This window comes from Pundamilia nyererei, unplaced genomic scaffold, assembly GCF_000239375.1.
Source record: "Pundamilia nyererei isolate P.nyererei 1_Seehausen unplaced genomic scaffold, PunNye1.0 scaffold00003, whole genome shotgun sequence".
Lineage (NCBI taxonomy): Eukaryota > Metazoa > Chordata > Actinopteri > Cichliformes > Cichlidae > Pundamilia > Pundamilia nyererei.
This window is the reverse complement of record NW_005187404.1, coordinates 8,127,690-8,144,583: the sequence shown is the minus strand read 5'-3', so window position 1 is coordinate 8,144,583 and position 16,894 is coordinate 8,127,690. Positions and strand designations below refer to the sequence as shown.

At 38.1% G+C, this 16,894-nt stretch overlaps 2 protein-coding genes and 1 long non-coding RNA gene across 3 annotated transcripts in view; 2 read left to right on the top strand and 1 right to left on the bottom strand.

Moving 5' to 3' along the window:
- Nucleotides 1–10,441, bottom strand: part of tmprss13a (transmembrane serine protease 13a) — a 12,185-nt gene extending 1,744 nt beyond the window's left edge. Inside the window, exons 1-10 of the mRNA XM_013910466.1 lie at nucleotides 10,150–10,441; nucleotides 5,715–5,889; nucleotides 5,462–5,569; nucleotides 4,747–4,917; nucleotides 4,276–4,402; nucleotides 3,587–3,682; nucleotides 3,454–3,497; nucleotides 1,690–1,852; nucleotides 1,253–1,428; nucleotides 489–587 (exon numbers count right to left, since the gene is read on the bottom strand). Coding sequence (XP_013765920.1) covers nucleotides 489–587; nucleotides 1,253–1,428; nucleotides 1,690–1,852; nucleotides 3,454–3,497; nucleotides 3,587–3,682; nucleotides 4,276–4,402; nucleotides 4,747–4,917; nucleotides 5,462–5,569; nucleotides 5,715–5,889; nucleotides 10,150–10,167 — 1,177 coding nt within the window. The 5' untranslated portion in view covers nucleotides 10,168–10,441. The remainder of the gene's footprint in view (nucleotides 1–488; nucleotides 588–1,252; nucleotides 1,429–1,689; nucleotides 1,853–3,453; nucleotides 3,498–3,586; nucleotides 3,683–4,275; nucleotides 4,403–4,746; nucleotides 4,918–5,461; nucleotides 5,570–5,714; nucleotides 5,890–10,149) is intronic.
- Nucleotides 10,442–10,466: 25 nt separating this feature from the next.
- Nucleotides 10,467–11,640, top strand: LOC102209870 (uncharacterized). The gene is made up of 2 exons (XR_311408.1): nucleotides 10,467–11,389; nucleotides 11,479–11,640. It is a non-coding gene; the product is annotated as an uncharacterized LOC102209870 (long non-coding RNA).
- A 4,484-nt stretch (nucleotides 11,641–16,124) lies between these two features.
- Nucleotides 16,125–16,894, top strand: part of il10ra (interleukin 10 receptor, alpha) — a 4,306-nt gene continuing 3,536 nt past the window's right edge. The window contains exon 1 of the mRNA XM_005720862.2: nucleotides 16,125–16,445. Coding sequence (XP_005720919.1) covers nucleotides 16,358–16,445 — 88 coding nt within the window. The 5' untranslated portion in view covers nucleotides 16,125–16,357. The remainder of the gene's footprint in view (nucleotides 16,446–16,894) is intronic.

Sequence of the window (16,894 nt, the reverse complement as noted above, 5' to 3'; positions counted from 1 at the left end):
CCATCAACTATGGGACCTTATATAGACGATGTGTGCTTTTCAAAATAATGTCCAATCTACTGAATTTACCACAGATGGACTTCAGTCATGTTGTAGAAACATCTGACATATTTTGAGTGCCATAGCAAAGGCTGCGAATATTTATGCTCATGTTTTGTTTTTTTTGTTCTATCAATGCGTTGGGTGGGTGCTAACTTCCTACAATTTAAGGCTTTAGTTTCAGTGAGTAAAATGGCTAAACGTCACTCATAGACCAAACCTAAACTTTTAAAGCCTTATCTACAGTAAAACAATCAAACACTACTGGAAACAACAGCACTTAAACATGTAATGCAGACGCAAGGCAGACTGTATTGCCCAACACATTAGTATGGAAATCATGGGAATTCAGTAAAATAAATTACATTCATGAATAACTAAAACTTGGTCATTTGCTAGATTTCTAGTCTAGATTTCTAGATACTTAACATTTCTGAATTTCTGCTTACCTGAACCGGCCTGTGTGGTGCCAAAACCCGAGGTCCAGCACTGAGTTCCTTGGACAAAGTTCTGGTTATATGCTGGCAGACAAGCAGGCTGAACTTTATCTGGTTAACACAAAAATATGTATTTAAAATTTTGCCAACACATCAGCCGCCTTGTGTGCTCAAAAGATAGTATTGTAGATAGATCTGTACATATACGGTAAAACAACTTCACTATGTAAAGCAGATTAACAGTTTGATTGTGAACTCACAGGCTTTCAAAGCTCAGACTGAGCAGCAAAGGAAATATTTTCATTGCTATTACTATCCTGCACTTTGTTTTAGTGTCTTGTTTTTGTTAATAATCTACATAATCTACTGTAGACTATATACAGCAGAGAGTAAGAGAAATACTTATCTGATCCCCTGCTGAATTTGGAAAAACTTTATGTGATGTGTATGGTTGCTTAAAATACAGCTATCATAAAAATTAAAGACTGTTCCTTTCTTTGAGCAAATTCAGCATGGGATCAAATAATTATTTCCCCCACTATACTGTGCAGAATATATATGCATAACACTCTCCATAGTGCTATTAAACACAGGTTTCATCATCGAAGGATTTCTGTGCTGGATATTTCCATGGAGGAAGCAATTAAATCCTTCACACACTCTGCTTTCCAACATGATGCCCACACACATGCTTATGTGATTATTAAAATCTGAACACAGCTATAGAGGTTGGGTGACTACACACATTTGTTAAAGAATGTAAAGATGCAACTAACCATTGAAAGTGACTGGGGATGTAAGTTTGAGAAGAACAACATCTTGGTCATTTGTTTTAGTGTTATAGTTCTCATTGACTATGATCTTCTCAACAAAGTATGGAACAGGCAGGTTGTTCAGCGACACCGTTCCACCATATACTCTCCAGTTCTGAGGGGATAGAGCCGAGTTGTCTCTGAAACCCCGAAAAACACTCTTCAATGGACAGCAACAGATTAATGTAGATTTCAGCACAGAATAATTGGCATTATGGTTTTTAAAATGTATGAATTTTGAATTGTTAACTGCAGCTGGACCTTAAAATATCTACAATTACAATGTACAGACTCTAGGAATCAGAGAGTTTATTAAGGTAGACTATGGTCAATTTAAGAGAGTGTGATAAAACATTTACAAAGGTATGTTTGTTTTATTTTCTTTTCTTTTTTTTTGTCACCTTGGGAAACAGTGGGCAGCAGAAAGCACAAAATCAGGGGAGATCAGGACTCCTCCGCAGACATGGGATCCTCTGAACTGTAGTGACAACTGCCAAGGCCAATGACCTATTTTAGCTATGGTGCCACCAATGATCCGGGACGTGGCCTGCTGCTTACCACAATCTGGACAGCAATGCAAGGTACCATGCAAAAGAAAGAAAGGGAAACAAAACTATTGTCAGCATACAGTTTTATCCTTGATGAATGCAGAAAAAAATACATTGTATGTGGCTGCGTTGCTGCTGCAGTGCTGTTAGATCTTCATAGGAGTCACAATGTTTTATGTTATCAAGGTCACCTAACAAAACACCTTGTGGCCATAACTTAAGAACTCTTTGAGTAATTTTTACACAACTTTAAACAAGTCTTAAGATTTTATGAGGCCAAATTTTAGCCAGTTAAGTAGCAGAGGGGTTTTCTTAACTGCTTTGATGAGGTCCTAACATCCACTATTGGCCCTGTGCTCACTACCAGAAATTGCAGACCCACCACTGGCACCCTGTGCTTTTCGCAGGTAAGAGCAGGTTCACCCTTACCATATCTGAGAGACATGAAAGGGTCTAGAGAAACCTGTATGTTATGGTGATATGATGGTTTGGGGAACCATATCCATGAGAGGATGAACAGACTTCTGCAGGCTAGACTATGGCCCCCTGACTGCCATTAGGTATTGGGATTAAATCATTGGATCCACTGTTGCACCCTACACTGGTGCAGTGGGTCCTGGGTTTATAGTTCATCATGATCTATAGAAATCTATAGAAATCTGGAATCGAAGGTATGGCAATCTGGAGATGTTATTGAAGCTCAAGTTACTTTGCTTTGGCCTTCAGGTCATTTGTATTTTGGGGGTTTTCTTCCTCTTAAATGTCTAATAGATTCTCTTTGGGATTCAGATCAGACCGGTTGGCCAAATGCAGTAATGATTATCAGCATTCTGATCATGATTGGTAAACCATTTAGCAGTAGTTATGGCATTGTGGATAGGTTTTTATTCCGTTAGGAAAAGGAATCGCCAACTAGAAATCAAGTCCTCATGAAGTTCTCTCTCCTGGTATATGGCTGCATTAACTTTTGATATGATAAAATATCACTGACATGATTTGGTGCCCCAAATCATCATAGACAGCAAAAGCACACAGGACTTCAAACACTTTGGATTCTGTCTCTGTCCTCTCTTTCCTCCAGACTTCAGGACCTTGATTTACAAATGAAATGCGAAATGCAATTTGATCTTTTAAAAGGACGTTGGACATAAAGTCCAGGTAAGACATTTTTGATATTGTTTCTCACATTCCTAATATCAAGATGTATTTGGTGGCTCTTAATGCTAAAATAGAAGCCTCTTTCCCAAATTCAAAGCTCTGCCAAGTTCTTTGACAATCCTTTCAAAGCTTCATCTTGCCTGTTAAAGTCAGCCTTTTCAGCAGTGACCTTCTGTGGCTCACCCTCCTGGAGGTTGTCAGTTATCATCATCTGAATAACCGTACAGCCAGCAATCATCCCCATGATTGCGACCGTGTGTACTGACCAAAGCTATCAAAAATTCTAACAGAAAAATGCTTGAACCTTGAAATTTTCAGAAAATGATTCAGATACTTTTGTTAGTATTGCACTGGCTAATAACTGCATTTCAGTCATAGGTACTGGGTGTAAGGCAGACATAGAAAAAGAAATAAAAAGTGTGTGACATATGACTGTAGGAACAGATGGAGGCTCCTTACCCACACACTGCAGGGAGACAGTCTGCTTGTTCGGACAGGGAGAACTGCATGTTGCCACAATAAGGGAAACATGTTAAAATGGGTACATGCAGTCAACCAATGCTAATGTTGTTAACCAACAAATCATATGTACCTGACATTTACCCGAGCCTGGATTGGAGCAGATCTTGTACTGTTGTTCAGTGTTAAACCTGTGGAATCTGATTGAATTGTAGCTGTCATATAGACGCTGGAGACAGAGAGAAAAATGATTAGATAAACGTGCACATAAAGAGACCATTTTCTGCAGTCAGTATCTGAGTGAATCTGTAAACTAATTGCGCTTCTATCATACTGAGATGCCCCACTGGTAGTCATTCCTGTGGAGAATCAATTCAACCCTAAACACAGCAGCAGATCAGGTGATGTTTCATGAACCTCTGTGGGTAATTACAGGTTGGGGTTTGAAGCCCACGTGTTTAAGGGCTGTTGTTGAAATCGACCCTTCCAAATGACAAACTAAATCACTCATTCATGAAGCCCGTGCTAGGTCTAAATGATGATAGATAATGGTAAGATATATTATGAAGATTACCTTTGATCCAAATTTTTTCTCAGCTGCCTTTAAACTTTTTAGCCTTTATTTATATAGGGCACTAGAGAGAAGACAGCTAGTAAAGGGCCTCAGGGTGTATGCAAACCCAGGCCTCTGCAATGGTCTGGGTTGCCTGTTCTACTGAACTATACCAGCACCCAGCTATCTTTAAACTTTTTTATACATGATGTTCAATACATTTTAGGTGAGCTATGACAATAATAGGCAGGGTAAAGTGGTGATCATACTTTCTGAATCCTTGCTGCTTGCAGATCTGCTTGGCTTCATTGTCATCCCACCCTTGGTTACACACTGGTAGGAAGCGGCCATCTGTGGTTGTTCTGACCTGCAGACTGTTTCCCTCACCAAACCTCACTGGAGAAGTAATAACAAGAAGGGATAACAAAAAGAATACACCTTAAATCTCCTAAGTCCATTATGTGCACATGTGACTATTAGGCAATTTTAGCTTTCATTTTGCAGAAAATGTTTAATTTGCCAAGACCTTTCTTGTGCATTCTTCTAATATATTTACCTTGTTGTTAGGCATTACATGGAGTGTATAATATGAATAAAGCCAATACAATTATACATGATTCAGATTTAAGTTGGATCCCCTAAGAATTCTTACATATATTGATACATATTCCTTCCATAGATTATTATTGTTATTTTCCAATCCTACTTCATCTTCTTTCTTTATGAGTGTGCTGATTTACCACAGTATGCTTCGTCAGTGCCATGTTGGCAGTCCTCTTTTCCATCACAAATTACAGTATTGTTTGGGCAGTTGTCCTTTGGCAAAACTGCACTTTGGGTTTTCTCATCATTGCTCCCATCATGCTCATCGTAGTGGATCGCTGATGTTGCTCTCCTGGTGCCGTACACAACTGTGGTTGGAGAGTATGTAGTAATGATTTTAAAGTAAGTAGAGGTAGAGTGTGCCATTATTGTTATACTTCACACAAACAAAATAATGAAATAAAATAAGAACAGTGATATGCATCTTAAAATTGACTTTCCATCTCACTTAATAAATATCAGCAACTATTTATGCGTACTCCAGTTAACATAAATGATTTTCAAAGTGAGCACTGCATGCAACGGACCACACAGAGAAAACATTTTGTCAGTGCCAACAAATCTCTGTGGAAGTTAAAAAATTTATATATTTCCATTCCATTTTTATTTATAGTTGCAAAATAATGTGTTATATACTGGTAATGACATTTAATAACTGAGTTTATGCTTCATACTGTTTTTAAATACCAACATACACAAAAATGAGCAAATGAAAATAGATAAATTCTTACACTCTTAGGACCACAAGGGCACAAAAATACTGTAAGTAACTGAGATTCACATGCAGATACAACAGGTTCAAATAACTTAGTTCACAAGTTTTGATGACACTGTTCAGTGATCAAAGTATACCTCCAAGCCAAATGGCCACCCCCAGCAGAGCAAGCAACAGTAGGACTGACACCGACACACCAATGCACCTTTTCTTGCTCTCACAGCATCCCTTTTTCTTCTTTGGGACTAAACACAGTCAGAACAAAAGCATATAGTGACACACATATTAATGATCGTTGGAGCGACTCTGACTCAGCATTTATTTTGTTTGTACATTTGCAATACGTGGATTTTATTCCTAGAAAATATGGGAGGAGCGGGTATAACTCACTTGTGATGGGCTGTGAGACTTGGGGAACAGCCACAGATGATGGATACCGAGGGATGTAACGTGGCTGGGTTGGGGGCATCATCCCTGGACCGAAGCCATACACCACCTCTTCATAAGACCTGAGGGGTGGCTGTGTGTGGACAGCAACAGAGTAGTAGGGAGGAGGGGGGGTGCCCTAAGAGAAAAAGACAAAAACAATGAGGGCAAAACAAATACTCTGCAAGATTTCATAGATAAAATCTCTAACTGGAATAACAAACAATGTCATGTGAAGTCTATGTCCAATATTATGTAATCACTCCTTGGGCACAAGATGTTGTTTGTTTGCTTTCTATGTTTGCTCATCTTGAGAGTAGTTTTATTTTAATGGGGAGAACCTGAACGTTCTGAATTTCAACCAAATTAAATCAAAGTTATTAATTGTTTTGCATGTCAATGAGGGAAATTCGTATTTGGTCCTCCACAGCCTAGCTAGAAACCTGACTCTGACCACCATGTGCAAGACCATGGTCAAGGTCATGCAGGGGCATAGCCAGAACTCACTCATATAGAAAATCTGTGGAGAGAGCTGAAGTTTCAAATTGCCAAGCAGCAGCCAAGAAAACTAAAGGATTTGATTCTGTAAAGAGAAGTGGGCCAAAGTGGGCCTTCCTGAGATAAGTAAAAACCTGGTGACCCCTGTGCTTGCCAACAAGGATTTTTCCAGTGTTCTAAGGCATGTTCTAAGGCATATATATTACCGGTAGGTATAATATATACAATTAGACATACATGAGCTAGAATGGTAAATCATCCATATGTGTTTCTTGTTGTTAAGACTCTGCACATTTGTGGTTGTCAAGAGTCTGCATGTAACCTATTGTCCTCCATGATATCCAAACACTGTTATCAAGTCTACACCAGCTCAACAACCTTATAGGCACAAAGAAAGAAGTGATGTATCCTGGCAACAGTGTCTAACAGATCAGATTTAGGAGTATGTTCCTCATTTCTCAGTGATATCGTCTCTGCTAGTAGCCATATCAAGAATTTCAAACAAAGGTCTTAATCCATATTTGGAGACTTGCATGGGACAAGTTGGTGCAAAATGATAGTGGGAAAAATGCACCTAAGAACAAGTTTGTTCGCTGGGTTTTTCTTAGAGGAATAAGTGGCTCAAATACTTTAATCCACATGGGTTAAAGGTCTACCATGTGTTCATTGGGAGTGACTCATGGCACAGACTACTGACTAGTTAGATAGCCATCTTAGTAAAAGAATGGTGTCTAAGCAGCTGTCAGCCGTAGTGCGTTTCCCTACTGTATCTACCAAATAACTGGTTTTGGTATCACTTCGTTGTTAGCAAGTGTTACTTTAAGTTCTCCCAAAAGTGTTGGAGGTTAATCTGGGCAAAACAAGGATGTTTCAACACTTTCTAATGCATTTTTTCTTTTTGTTTGTTTTAAGAGGGTGTGGTATTGTTTTTGGTCAACAAAAAAGTTCCAGTAAGCATTTGTCAACCTTAAGGTGTCATTGACTGGAATCACTGCATATAACAATATCTCTCTGATTGCCTTTCTACTACGGAACAATCCAGCAATCCAGCACCCTAACACTGACCCGGTGTCTCGTTTTCTTTTTTCCTAAGATGATAAAGTTAGTCTGTGGGCCATACCTCCCCATTTTTTATCAATTATTAACAATGAAAGTTTGCCCAGGTTAAAGTTTAGTGAAATGAAGGTCAGCATTAGAGCATAAGCAAACTCTTTGTCTTTGTTCACTTCCTGTCTAATTTTAAATTTGTCTCTCACCCCTGGCCCCCATCCCACACTTTGAGAATCACTGCACCAACACATGCTGTGTTTATTCTGAAAGGAATTTGGCCTGTGCTGCTAGTGTTTCAGTGTCACATGCACCATTTCCTTGAAATAGTGTGCAATGGCATTTTAGGTATGTTTTCTCTTACTGGCTAGGTGATTCAGGTGATTCTGCTACCCAGTCAGGAGCAGTAAAAAACCCTGTGAGTGTGCACAATGGACTATAATTGCCATAGGTGTAGCACTTGTGTAACATAGCATGGTGTTCATTGCCCATTGTTTCGCTTTAAAAGATGTTTGTCTATTTTTTGTCAGGGATAAATCTGAATCTGTTGGTTGAAGAAAACCCTTTTTTCTTTGTTATTTAAAATATTATTTTTTTCAATTGAATTCGGTCATAAATAATGTTGAATCTTAATTAAGCTTTAAAATTAAGATACATTTATTTATTAGAAGACTGCACTGGTTATAGACTGCAATTTTGTTTTAGAGCAAACAAGTTAAAGAAGATTCATCCTCATGTGTTCACACCAGGTATGCAGATAGAGTCAATCTTTACCTAGTTATATGGTTACAAAGTACTTAAAGTCTTATAAATTATGTCCACTGTGCTAAATCAAATTTGGGCAGAAAAATGTGAATTTGATTTGTTATTTTCTTCATCAATAACAGCATGATCTTTGGTTTTAAACCAAGTTTTCTGCTGATTTCTTCAATATTCATGTTTTCTTGTTTTAATGACCAATGGTCTGATTAATTTATTAGATTAATTTCACCGGAAATTAATGAGTAGAAAGCAGTAGAAAGCAAGTAGAAAGATATATTGATGTTCAGCAGTATCAAAACATGAGTGATGTGTATGTCACAAACCTGACACGCAAGCTTTAATTTGATTACATATCTGAAATCACTGTAAAACAATGGATAAAGACCTGGAATTTCCTACTAGCAAATAAAAATATATTTTGTAGATCAGTCTAATGAGGCAAACCTTCTACTGGTGCCTGGTTGTGTCTAAAGGTAACAAAATCTACCAACCAACATGTCACTAACTTACATGTGAAACTATTTTCAGCTAAACTAAGCAAAAGTATTTTTGTACAGCAATTAAAACGTGTGCTAATTTTAGTACTGTGCTCTTTATGCGACATGTGGGAACGCAGCTGGTGATATCAACGTTTGCAAATGCTAAATGCTCTGTGGCTGTACCTGTTTGAACACAGCATGCCTTAATCACCTGTTTCCATTATCAACTAAGCCTCTGTAGAAAGTCATACAGTGTGAAAAAACAAGTTTCTGATGAGTCATTTGACCTCCTGACATTCTTATAGCATGAAAGAGAAACATTTGTTTGTTTTCACATACATACATACATTATTTAAACTGTTTTTGTCACGTTGTAAGTGATTTCAATCCTGAAACTGCTGCTATGAGCAGTTTGCAGTTTGTGTATGAACCGCACCAAGAACTTGAGAAAAAATAAGATGTGCTATTAGGGTAGGGTCACTGGTAAATAACCGTTAAAGAAATACTTTCCTTTATGCAGTCTAAATTTTGGGCTTGACCATTGCCTTTCCTCAGCTGTTGAGACCTTTTTCTAATATCAATGTGATCACACTTCCATAAACTGGGGAGACGAGCATATAGTTCTCAAAATTTAGATTTGCTATTAAACCTGTTTCAAGTTAAGTTCAGTAAAAGTGTGAAACTGTGAAGGCAAGCATTACTCACCAACAAAGATGTATAGTTTTTTTTTTTGGTTTTTTTAAAAAGACCTATAGGCAGCATGAACCTTACTTTATTGTAATCAAATGCCTTAGCAGAATTAGGTGGAGGTATAGTCATATTTCTCAGCATAGTGCACACGGTCATATTTCACAGTTTGCTCTCAAGCTATTATTATAAATAAAAGGTGGAAAAATTAGAGGATCTATGCAACACAAAGGACAGCATCACTCACACAAACCATGTCATCTAAAATTACAAAATCCATCCATCCATTTTCTTCTGTTAGCACAGTTCAGGGTAAGCTACAACATAATCTGATATAAAATGGTAAACTAAAACTGTCCCCCTTTTTTAATCTGCCAGCCTTGTATGGGCAAAATTAATAATTCTAGATTCAAACACAACATCCAGAACATACAATGAAATGCAGAAAGCTGCAATTACAGGTATCTCTCTCTTTATTTTATCTAAAAAGACAAGAGTTAGTACAATGAAAATGTGAAGTTTAATAACATTATTTCCTCCATAATCACATCAGGAATATACACAATTTCACAGACACAGGGATTTGTTTATGTGTTCGTGCATCTATACCATATCTCTATATTACACAGTCTAAAATTGAATAAAGAATACAAATAATTGCCCATATAGACTATATAAGCCAAGACAGAAAGCCTCTATAACACCTGAAGGAAAATGAAGTCAAATCTTTCGCTCTGTAATCTCTTTACTGAACAACATTCTTCAGCCTTCTGAAGAATGCAACATATACTCACAAGCAACACAGTTCTCTAAATTCAAAACAATGCAAACTGAAGCAGAAAACACAGCCATCATTCAGGTGAACAGTAATTAAGTGGGAAGTTTGACTATTGAGTGAATACACGCCAGCAAGAATCAGAACCTACCGGGTCATGTTTATCCATTGGACTCAGGAAAGCAAAGTGTGTAGAGTGGAGGTGAGAGCAGGTGGGTGGAGCTTTTTCAGTGCAGGTTTACAAAGTCTGGAGCATGGTGGTGAAACATTAAGCACGTTTGTTCTCCTTCCTTTCGTCTCCTCTGCTTTCTACTCAACTGTGTTTCCCACTCAACTTAAACCAAGCAATAGGTAGGTAGGCCTATCTTCCCCCTCCCATCGTAATACCTCCCATGTAAATCCTTCCTTCTTTGCTTCACAGAGACGGGCGTGTCCAGTGCACCAATATCCTACCTGTCAGACCAGTTTTGTAGCAGCAGCATACTGAGATTGATTCACAGTATGAAGCTCAAATAACCTAAGCTGAGCTGTCAGGGCCCTGGACTCAACTGGCCTCTTCTTCCAAGAGTATGACATTATTTCTTTTTCAATCTGGAATTCATGGTTGTAGAATTCACCACAGTGTATTTAAACCCTGGAGACAAGCAGACTGCCCGGCCCCACAACAACAGAGCAGCCCATCAGCCTGGACCCCGAACAGACGACCAGCTCCTCCTGGCTATCTGGTCGTCTGGTCCATGACTTCTCTTGGAAGACGGCATCTCGTTCTTGGCTGGGGAAGAGAAACTCTGGGCCTTTTTTCTGACTATAGCGTCGAAGCACCAGTCAGTGTATTCCTTCAGAGCATCCAAATTCTCCTTGTTGTCCTCCAGGGTGTTGGACATTATTATGCAGATATGTGTTGTTGTCTGTCAATTTTCTGGTGTGTTTTAAGCTTCAAAAAGTGTCTGTTTAATCTTTATTCCCCCCAAGTCTCCAGCGTCTGACCTCACCTAGCATTTCCGTTCCACCTAGCATCTACCCAGGAAGACTTCTACATTATTAGTGCGATTTCTCCCTCTGAAAAATAGAGGGGGGTGGATCGATACAAATATTGATAGTTTATTTGTCAGGATCTGACGGCGCCCTGACCGGTCGACCTGCCAGTGTGTGTATATCTGTGTGCGGGTGTATGTGTCTCTCCTATCGCCCTGTCTTCCCCTCCGGCTCCGCTGAGATGTGTTAGGAGGTAACCTAGCAACAGGCTACCTCCGACCCGGAAGTGCTGTCGCCCGGAGCTGCCACACCTGCAGTCAATCCACCAGCTGCTGCCAATCAACTATCATCTTCAGCAGGGCTACTTAATGGTGTGGCTGAGCGACAGACAGCGCTGGAGTATTGCACTAAGCCTGGTAGTGTTTTCGAGTCGCTAACGTTTTGAAGTGCTGTCTGATCTTCGTACTCATTCTGCTGTCGTGTGTGTGTGTGTGTGTGCACCCAGGGATTGACGGAGGATTTACGGACACTAAGGAAGCACTTGGAGGAGAGACGGGCACTCACTACCACGCACGGGCTTACACGGAAGGAGGGACGCACTATCACCATTGTTGCACATTTGAACTGTTGTCACCTTGCTGCACTGTAAATAAATGCACTGTCATTATTTCTGAGCTCCGCGCCTGAGTCCACTCTTTAACAACCGTGACATTATTAGTATTGTTATCGGATCAATATAATATGATATGATATGATATACCTTTATTAGTCCCACAAAGGGAAATACTGGCACGATAGGATTGATACTTTGTTTCTAGCATCGTAAGATGATTCATCTCATAAATCATGACACACTGCTCTCCCCTATGTATCTGTATCGCTATTGGCAATACTGGTCCAGTATTTACTTGGTATCAGGTTGATACCAGAATTTGCAGTATTGCACAGCACTTCTTAAAAACAAAAATAAATTGAACAATATATTTTACATTGTATAATACATAATAATTACTACATTGCAAAAAAAAATGGAAATATGATACAAATTAAAATTTAAATATCCAAATTCGTATTGAATTCATTTTTTCAGAAGGTTAAATAAACATTCTACTTTCAAAAAAGAATAAAGGTAGCACTTTATATTGATGTCACACTATTAAGCATTAGTATTAAGGTATTATTAAGGTATAAGCAAGTGCTTAAATCATCATTTATGTTGAATTAGTCTGTCATTCATAAATATAGATGTGTTTTTATCTGTATTAATATTATATTTATAAATATATCTTTTACAGTTACTCCATGTACAGCTATCACTACTGTACATGGTGTAACTATGTACAGCTATCACTGCTACTACATTACTGCTAGTAATGATCATAATCATAGTCATAATAATATCTCTGTATTTATAAATGTCATAATAAGGAGGGGTAATGCTATACAAAATTATGAATTAAGTACGTGTTAATGATTTACTAATATCTTAACAGTAGTTAATACTTTGACATTATTATAAAGTGCTACCAATTTGAATTTTATGGTAATTATTTCATTGTTTGGGCTTTAAAACATTAAGCAAAATGAAATACTGGTGGCAAAATCACAAGGAACCAAATCGTGGTAATACAAGTAATTTTGGATGTGCGAGAAAGCATTTTTCTCACGAAATTGGTGCCTTTCTGCACAGATGTGGCTCCTGGGTATTTTTGATTTGCACCTGCCAGATTCACTTTATATATGATCTCTACTTCCTCTTGCAGCCACACATTTCTTCACTTGTTCTTTTTTACCCCTTTCAATTTGAAACTAAAACATAATTTTCATCGCTGTTTTCACTTTGACCGTGCAAAATGTATAACTGACAAGTCAAGTCAGGTCGGAATTTATTTCTATAGCAGATTTTAAACAACCTCAATTGTAGTACAGGTTATAAGAGATATACATATATAAGAGATATCAACTAGAACTAATAGCAAGCAAGAATAAGTAGGTTTTAAGCAGTGTTTTGAAACGGCTAAGAGAGTGGGTGGCTTTTATGTGAAATGATCGGTTGTTCCTTCAATTAGGAGCCACAAATGAAAAGGCTCTATCACCTCTGCTTTTAAGGTTTGACCTAGGAATATTGAGGAGCAGCTGGAAATGCAGCGACGCAAAAGTCAGTTGAATAAGGTGGTGCCAAACCATTGAGACTCTTGAAAATCTGAAAGTCCCACCAGGCTGATCATCCTCAGTATTTCCCACTTGGTTGGGAAATACTGGTAGGTTGGTGAAAATTAAAGAAAAAACTCAAATCTTCCCTACAGTGATGGAATCCAGCAAATGTTTTGCTTTGGGTGGCATTTTGCTGGAGTGTCTTTTGAACTTTTACACTCTTCATTACCCTCCCGATGGAATATCTTTTAAGCAAAAAAAACAGCTTCTTTTCACCTGTAGAGTTCCAGAGGCTTATAGCATCAATACAACACACAGTGAAGTTGTTATGGCAGCACATACTGGTCTAACACAATGTTAATACCAACTTTGTCTTAGTTGTGGCTTTAATTTTCTCACTCATCTGTAGTTTAGTGTAGTGGATACTATTTCTGCAAACTCTTTGCATCTCTGTTGCTCATCTTTGCTGATCCGTTGTTGAGCATGTTGCATAATATGTATCTTACAAACTGTAAACATGAATGTCTTCACGTATCCTCAGTCATCCAGGCAAGGGAATCACAGGAAGCTGATTCTGTTCATCTGGACGTTGAATTTCCTTCGGGATTAATAAAGTATTCTGATTATGATTATGATTATGAATTTACAGTTTCAGAAATGTTTCATGACTCATCCAGGTGACTTCTTCGGGCTCTGAATGCAAAATCCAGATGAACAGAATCAACTTTTTGGAAAACATGAATGTGAGACATTCGCAAACTGTAAACACAGTTTTAGATCTGAATCTAGATGATTTGTTATACGTCATCTGCCTGTTATCTTCCCCCAAGTTTCCTTTGTTGTGACTCTGCATGACTGTAAAACTGATGCGTAAAAGATAATGACCTTAAAGGAAATGTGCTTAAGTGTAATCCAGGTGTTGTAATGTAGATCTATATTATGAGACCTGATGTTCAGCATTTTAATTTGTCTGCTCATTAGTGGTTTATTCATGGCTGATATTAATGAGATACTTAATGATGCATTGAGTTTTTGATACACACTAGAGAGTATATTCACTGTTATGATGCACCTTTTCACACCACTAGAGGGTGATCTTATTGTGCATGAAGCCAAATGGCACTTATAACTTAAAAAGTGACTTGCAAGAAAGTCCCTGTTCTGAACAACAGCAGTTGATCTTGTGACCTTTTAAAAAAGACTCCCTCCCCCAAAGCTCACATTTAGTCAGCGGCTCTCTGTCCACCTGACATTATCAAATAGAGATGTGGTGTGCTTTGCAGAGACCCTGTTTGCATTTACTGGGAAGTAAAACTAAAAAGAAATCACATGAGAGGAGGAGGTGAGAAAACATGGGGGTATATATGGCTAACTTTAAGAGAAAGCTACTTCTCAGAAATGGAAGGCACTCTTTACTAAAGTATATCTAGATAAAAGCTCCTTGAATAAATCAACATCCCAGTGTATTTATCTTTGGTATAATTTAGATATTGAGGTTTGTGCTAGATCCAACCAATCCTCTTTCTCATACAGTTTCAGTGGACTAAGCATACGTCACATGCAATCACAATAAAAGAAAGAGTGTGGTACTCCCATGGGCACCAGACTCGTTCTCTTGTTGGAAAAACTGGGTAAAGCCTGAAACAGTTTAAAAAGATGAGGAAGGCTAGATGACATTGCAGGTTTAGCAGTCTATGTCCTATTTGTTTTAGGGAACTTATGTTAAGCAGTAAATCAATACCCTTTACACATTTACAGTAACGAATGAGCAGAATCCAGTAGACAGAGGAAGAAAAGTAATTTGTATGTGACGCTTTTAAACCTTGATATGCAGCAGAGACAATGATGGACACGGTGAAAAATCTGAGAATTATGCAGGAATAAGTGATTGTTAACGGTTTAACAAGGGGTATTTTTATGAGTCATTTCTTAACCAGAAATCGATATATATCTACCCATAACACACATTACGCCGTCAGCTTTCTTTGTTAATCTGCAAAACAGGAGTAATGAACTGAACTACTGAAATTTTGTGTAGGATGAGGTGTAGAGATAAGGCCTGATAGTCACTGTGGTTTCTTACGCACATAGATAAAAGTATATACTTTATTCATGTGATATTTAAAGATATAGGTTGCCTTGCATCCCTCATGTTAGATAATGTAAGTTTCTAAAGAACATGGAAAAATATTGCTGCCTAATCACACATAATAACTCGCATGCCGGCGACATATTAATATGGCTTAATGTATGATGAAGCTATATGCCTGTTATCCACACAAGCTAATGATTTATGCTTATCATCAAGTGAAGTCTGACTTTCAAGACCTTTATTTTTGATTTATTTAAGTGTTAGTACAGAAAAGTAAGCACATTCACCCAAACTGGGGCTATAATCAACACAGATCTTTAGTTGTCTCTGTTCTTCTATCTTCAGCCATGGTTAAGTGCAAAAGAAAAAAAAGAAACAACATATGCAATGCATCAAACCACAAAGGAGGTCGTGCTGAACAAAGTGTCACAGGAAAAGGTAGACAAAGCCTAAAAGAGGAAACCAGTGATAAGACGAGTTTCCTGAGTTTAAATTTTATATTTGTCAGTGAAAAAACAGAAATTACATAAACAAAAGAGTATACAAAGTGAACTGATAAACACCAGAATGAGTCTTTGATAGTAACTACTGCCTACATTTTAGGGGGGGAGGAAAGTGAAAGGGGAATTCCTGAAAGCTTCCTCTTCTCATATCTGGTGTAGACACACTCCAACTGTGTTTTTTTCTGATAGTGCTCAACACTAATTACATTATGAGCCCGGTGAGAGCATGGAAAGGGGAAAAGAAAAATCAAAAGAGGAAGAAAAAGGCTCTCTTGTTGAGAAAGGCAAGAGCAAGCGAGAGATGAAACTAGCAGCAACGTCACGGATATAGTCACAACAGGAAACTCATCATCTGAGAGGGAGGGGAGTTAGGCGAGCGACAAAGGTACTTGGTGAGAACTATGTAAATAAAGTCATTTTTGAAAAACAAGGGGCCTCTTCTTCTTCGTACCGCAGATGTGTGGGTAGCACAGTATCAGCAGAAAACAGCTGCTTCCTCCTTGTTAATATTAATCAACAGTTTAGTTTAGCTCTTCTGTACAGTTACACAGAGCCACTGTGGAGGCTGGATGTTGCTGTCGGTGATGATTGGAATAAGGGACTCTGTTGGCGACTACTAACCGGATTCTAACTAAATGGTGTATTTCCAGATACTTGAAATGGATATCAAAGCCAAATTGCTGGGTTTTGTCTTCTTAATGATCTACATGAGCCTTGTGTCAGGTAATTAAAAGCTTTTCTTACGCTCTATTTGTAATCTTACTTAGTATATCCAGTTACGGAAAAAACTCACAGTTGATCATTTACTTAAATAACGATTTAAAAAGTATTTAGAAGGTACTATATTTTTCCTTCATGATCATTTATAATATTTGTATTATTTCTATGATCAGATGAAGCCTCATACAATCATACCAGTAAATGAGCTGAACGGCAAGAGTGGAAATTCTGTTCCCTTTCCAAAAAACCCAGAGTCACTTAGTTGGAGATCCCATAAATCAAAGCTTGTCAGCATCTTTTTCTTCTTTTCTTGACCACAAGTTTCACACAAAAACATCTGGCAGTAACACTTTCGGAATATGTTCAGAGGGTTTTACATTACCATTGACTTTATAGCTCATTCCCTATATACAGGAATTCGTGTTTGAAAAAGATATGTGTGTATATATATA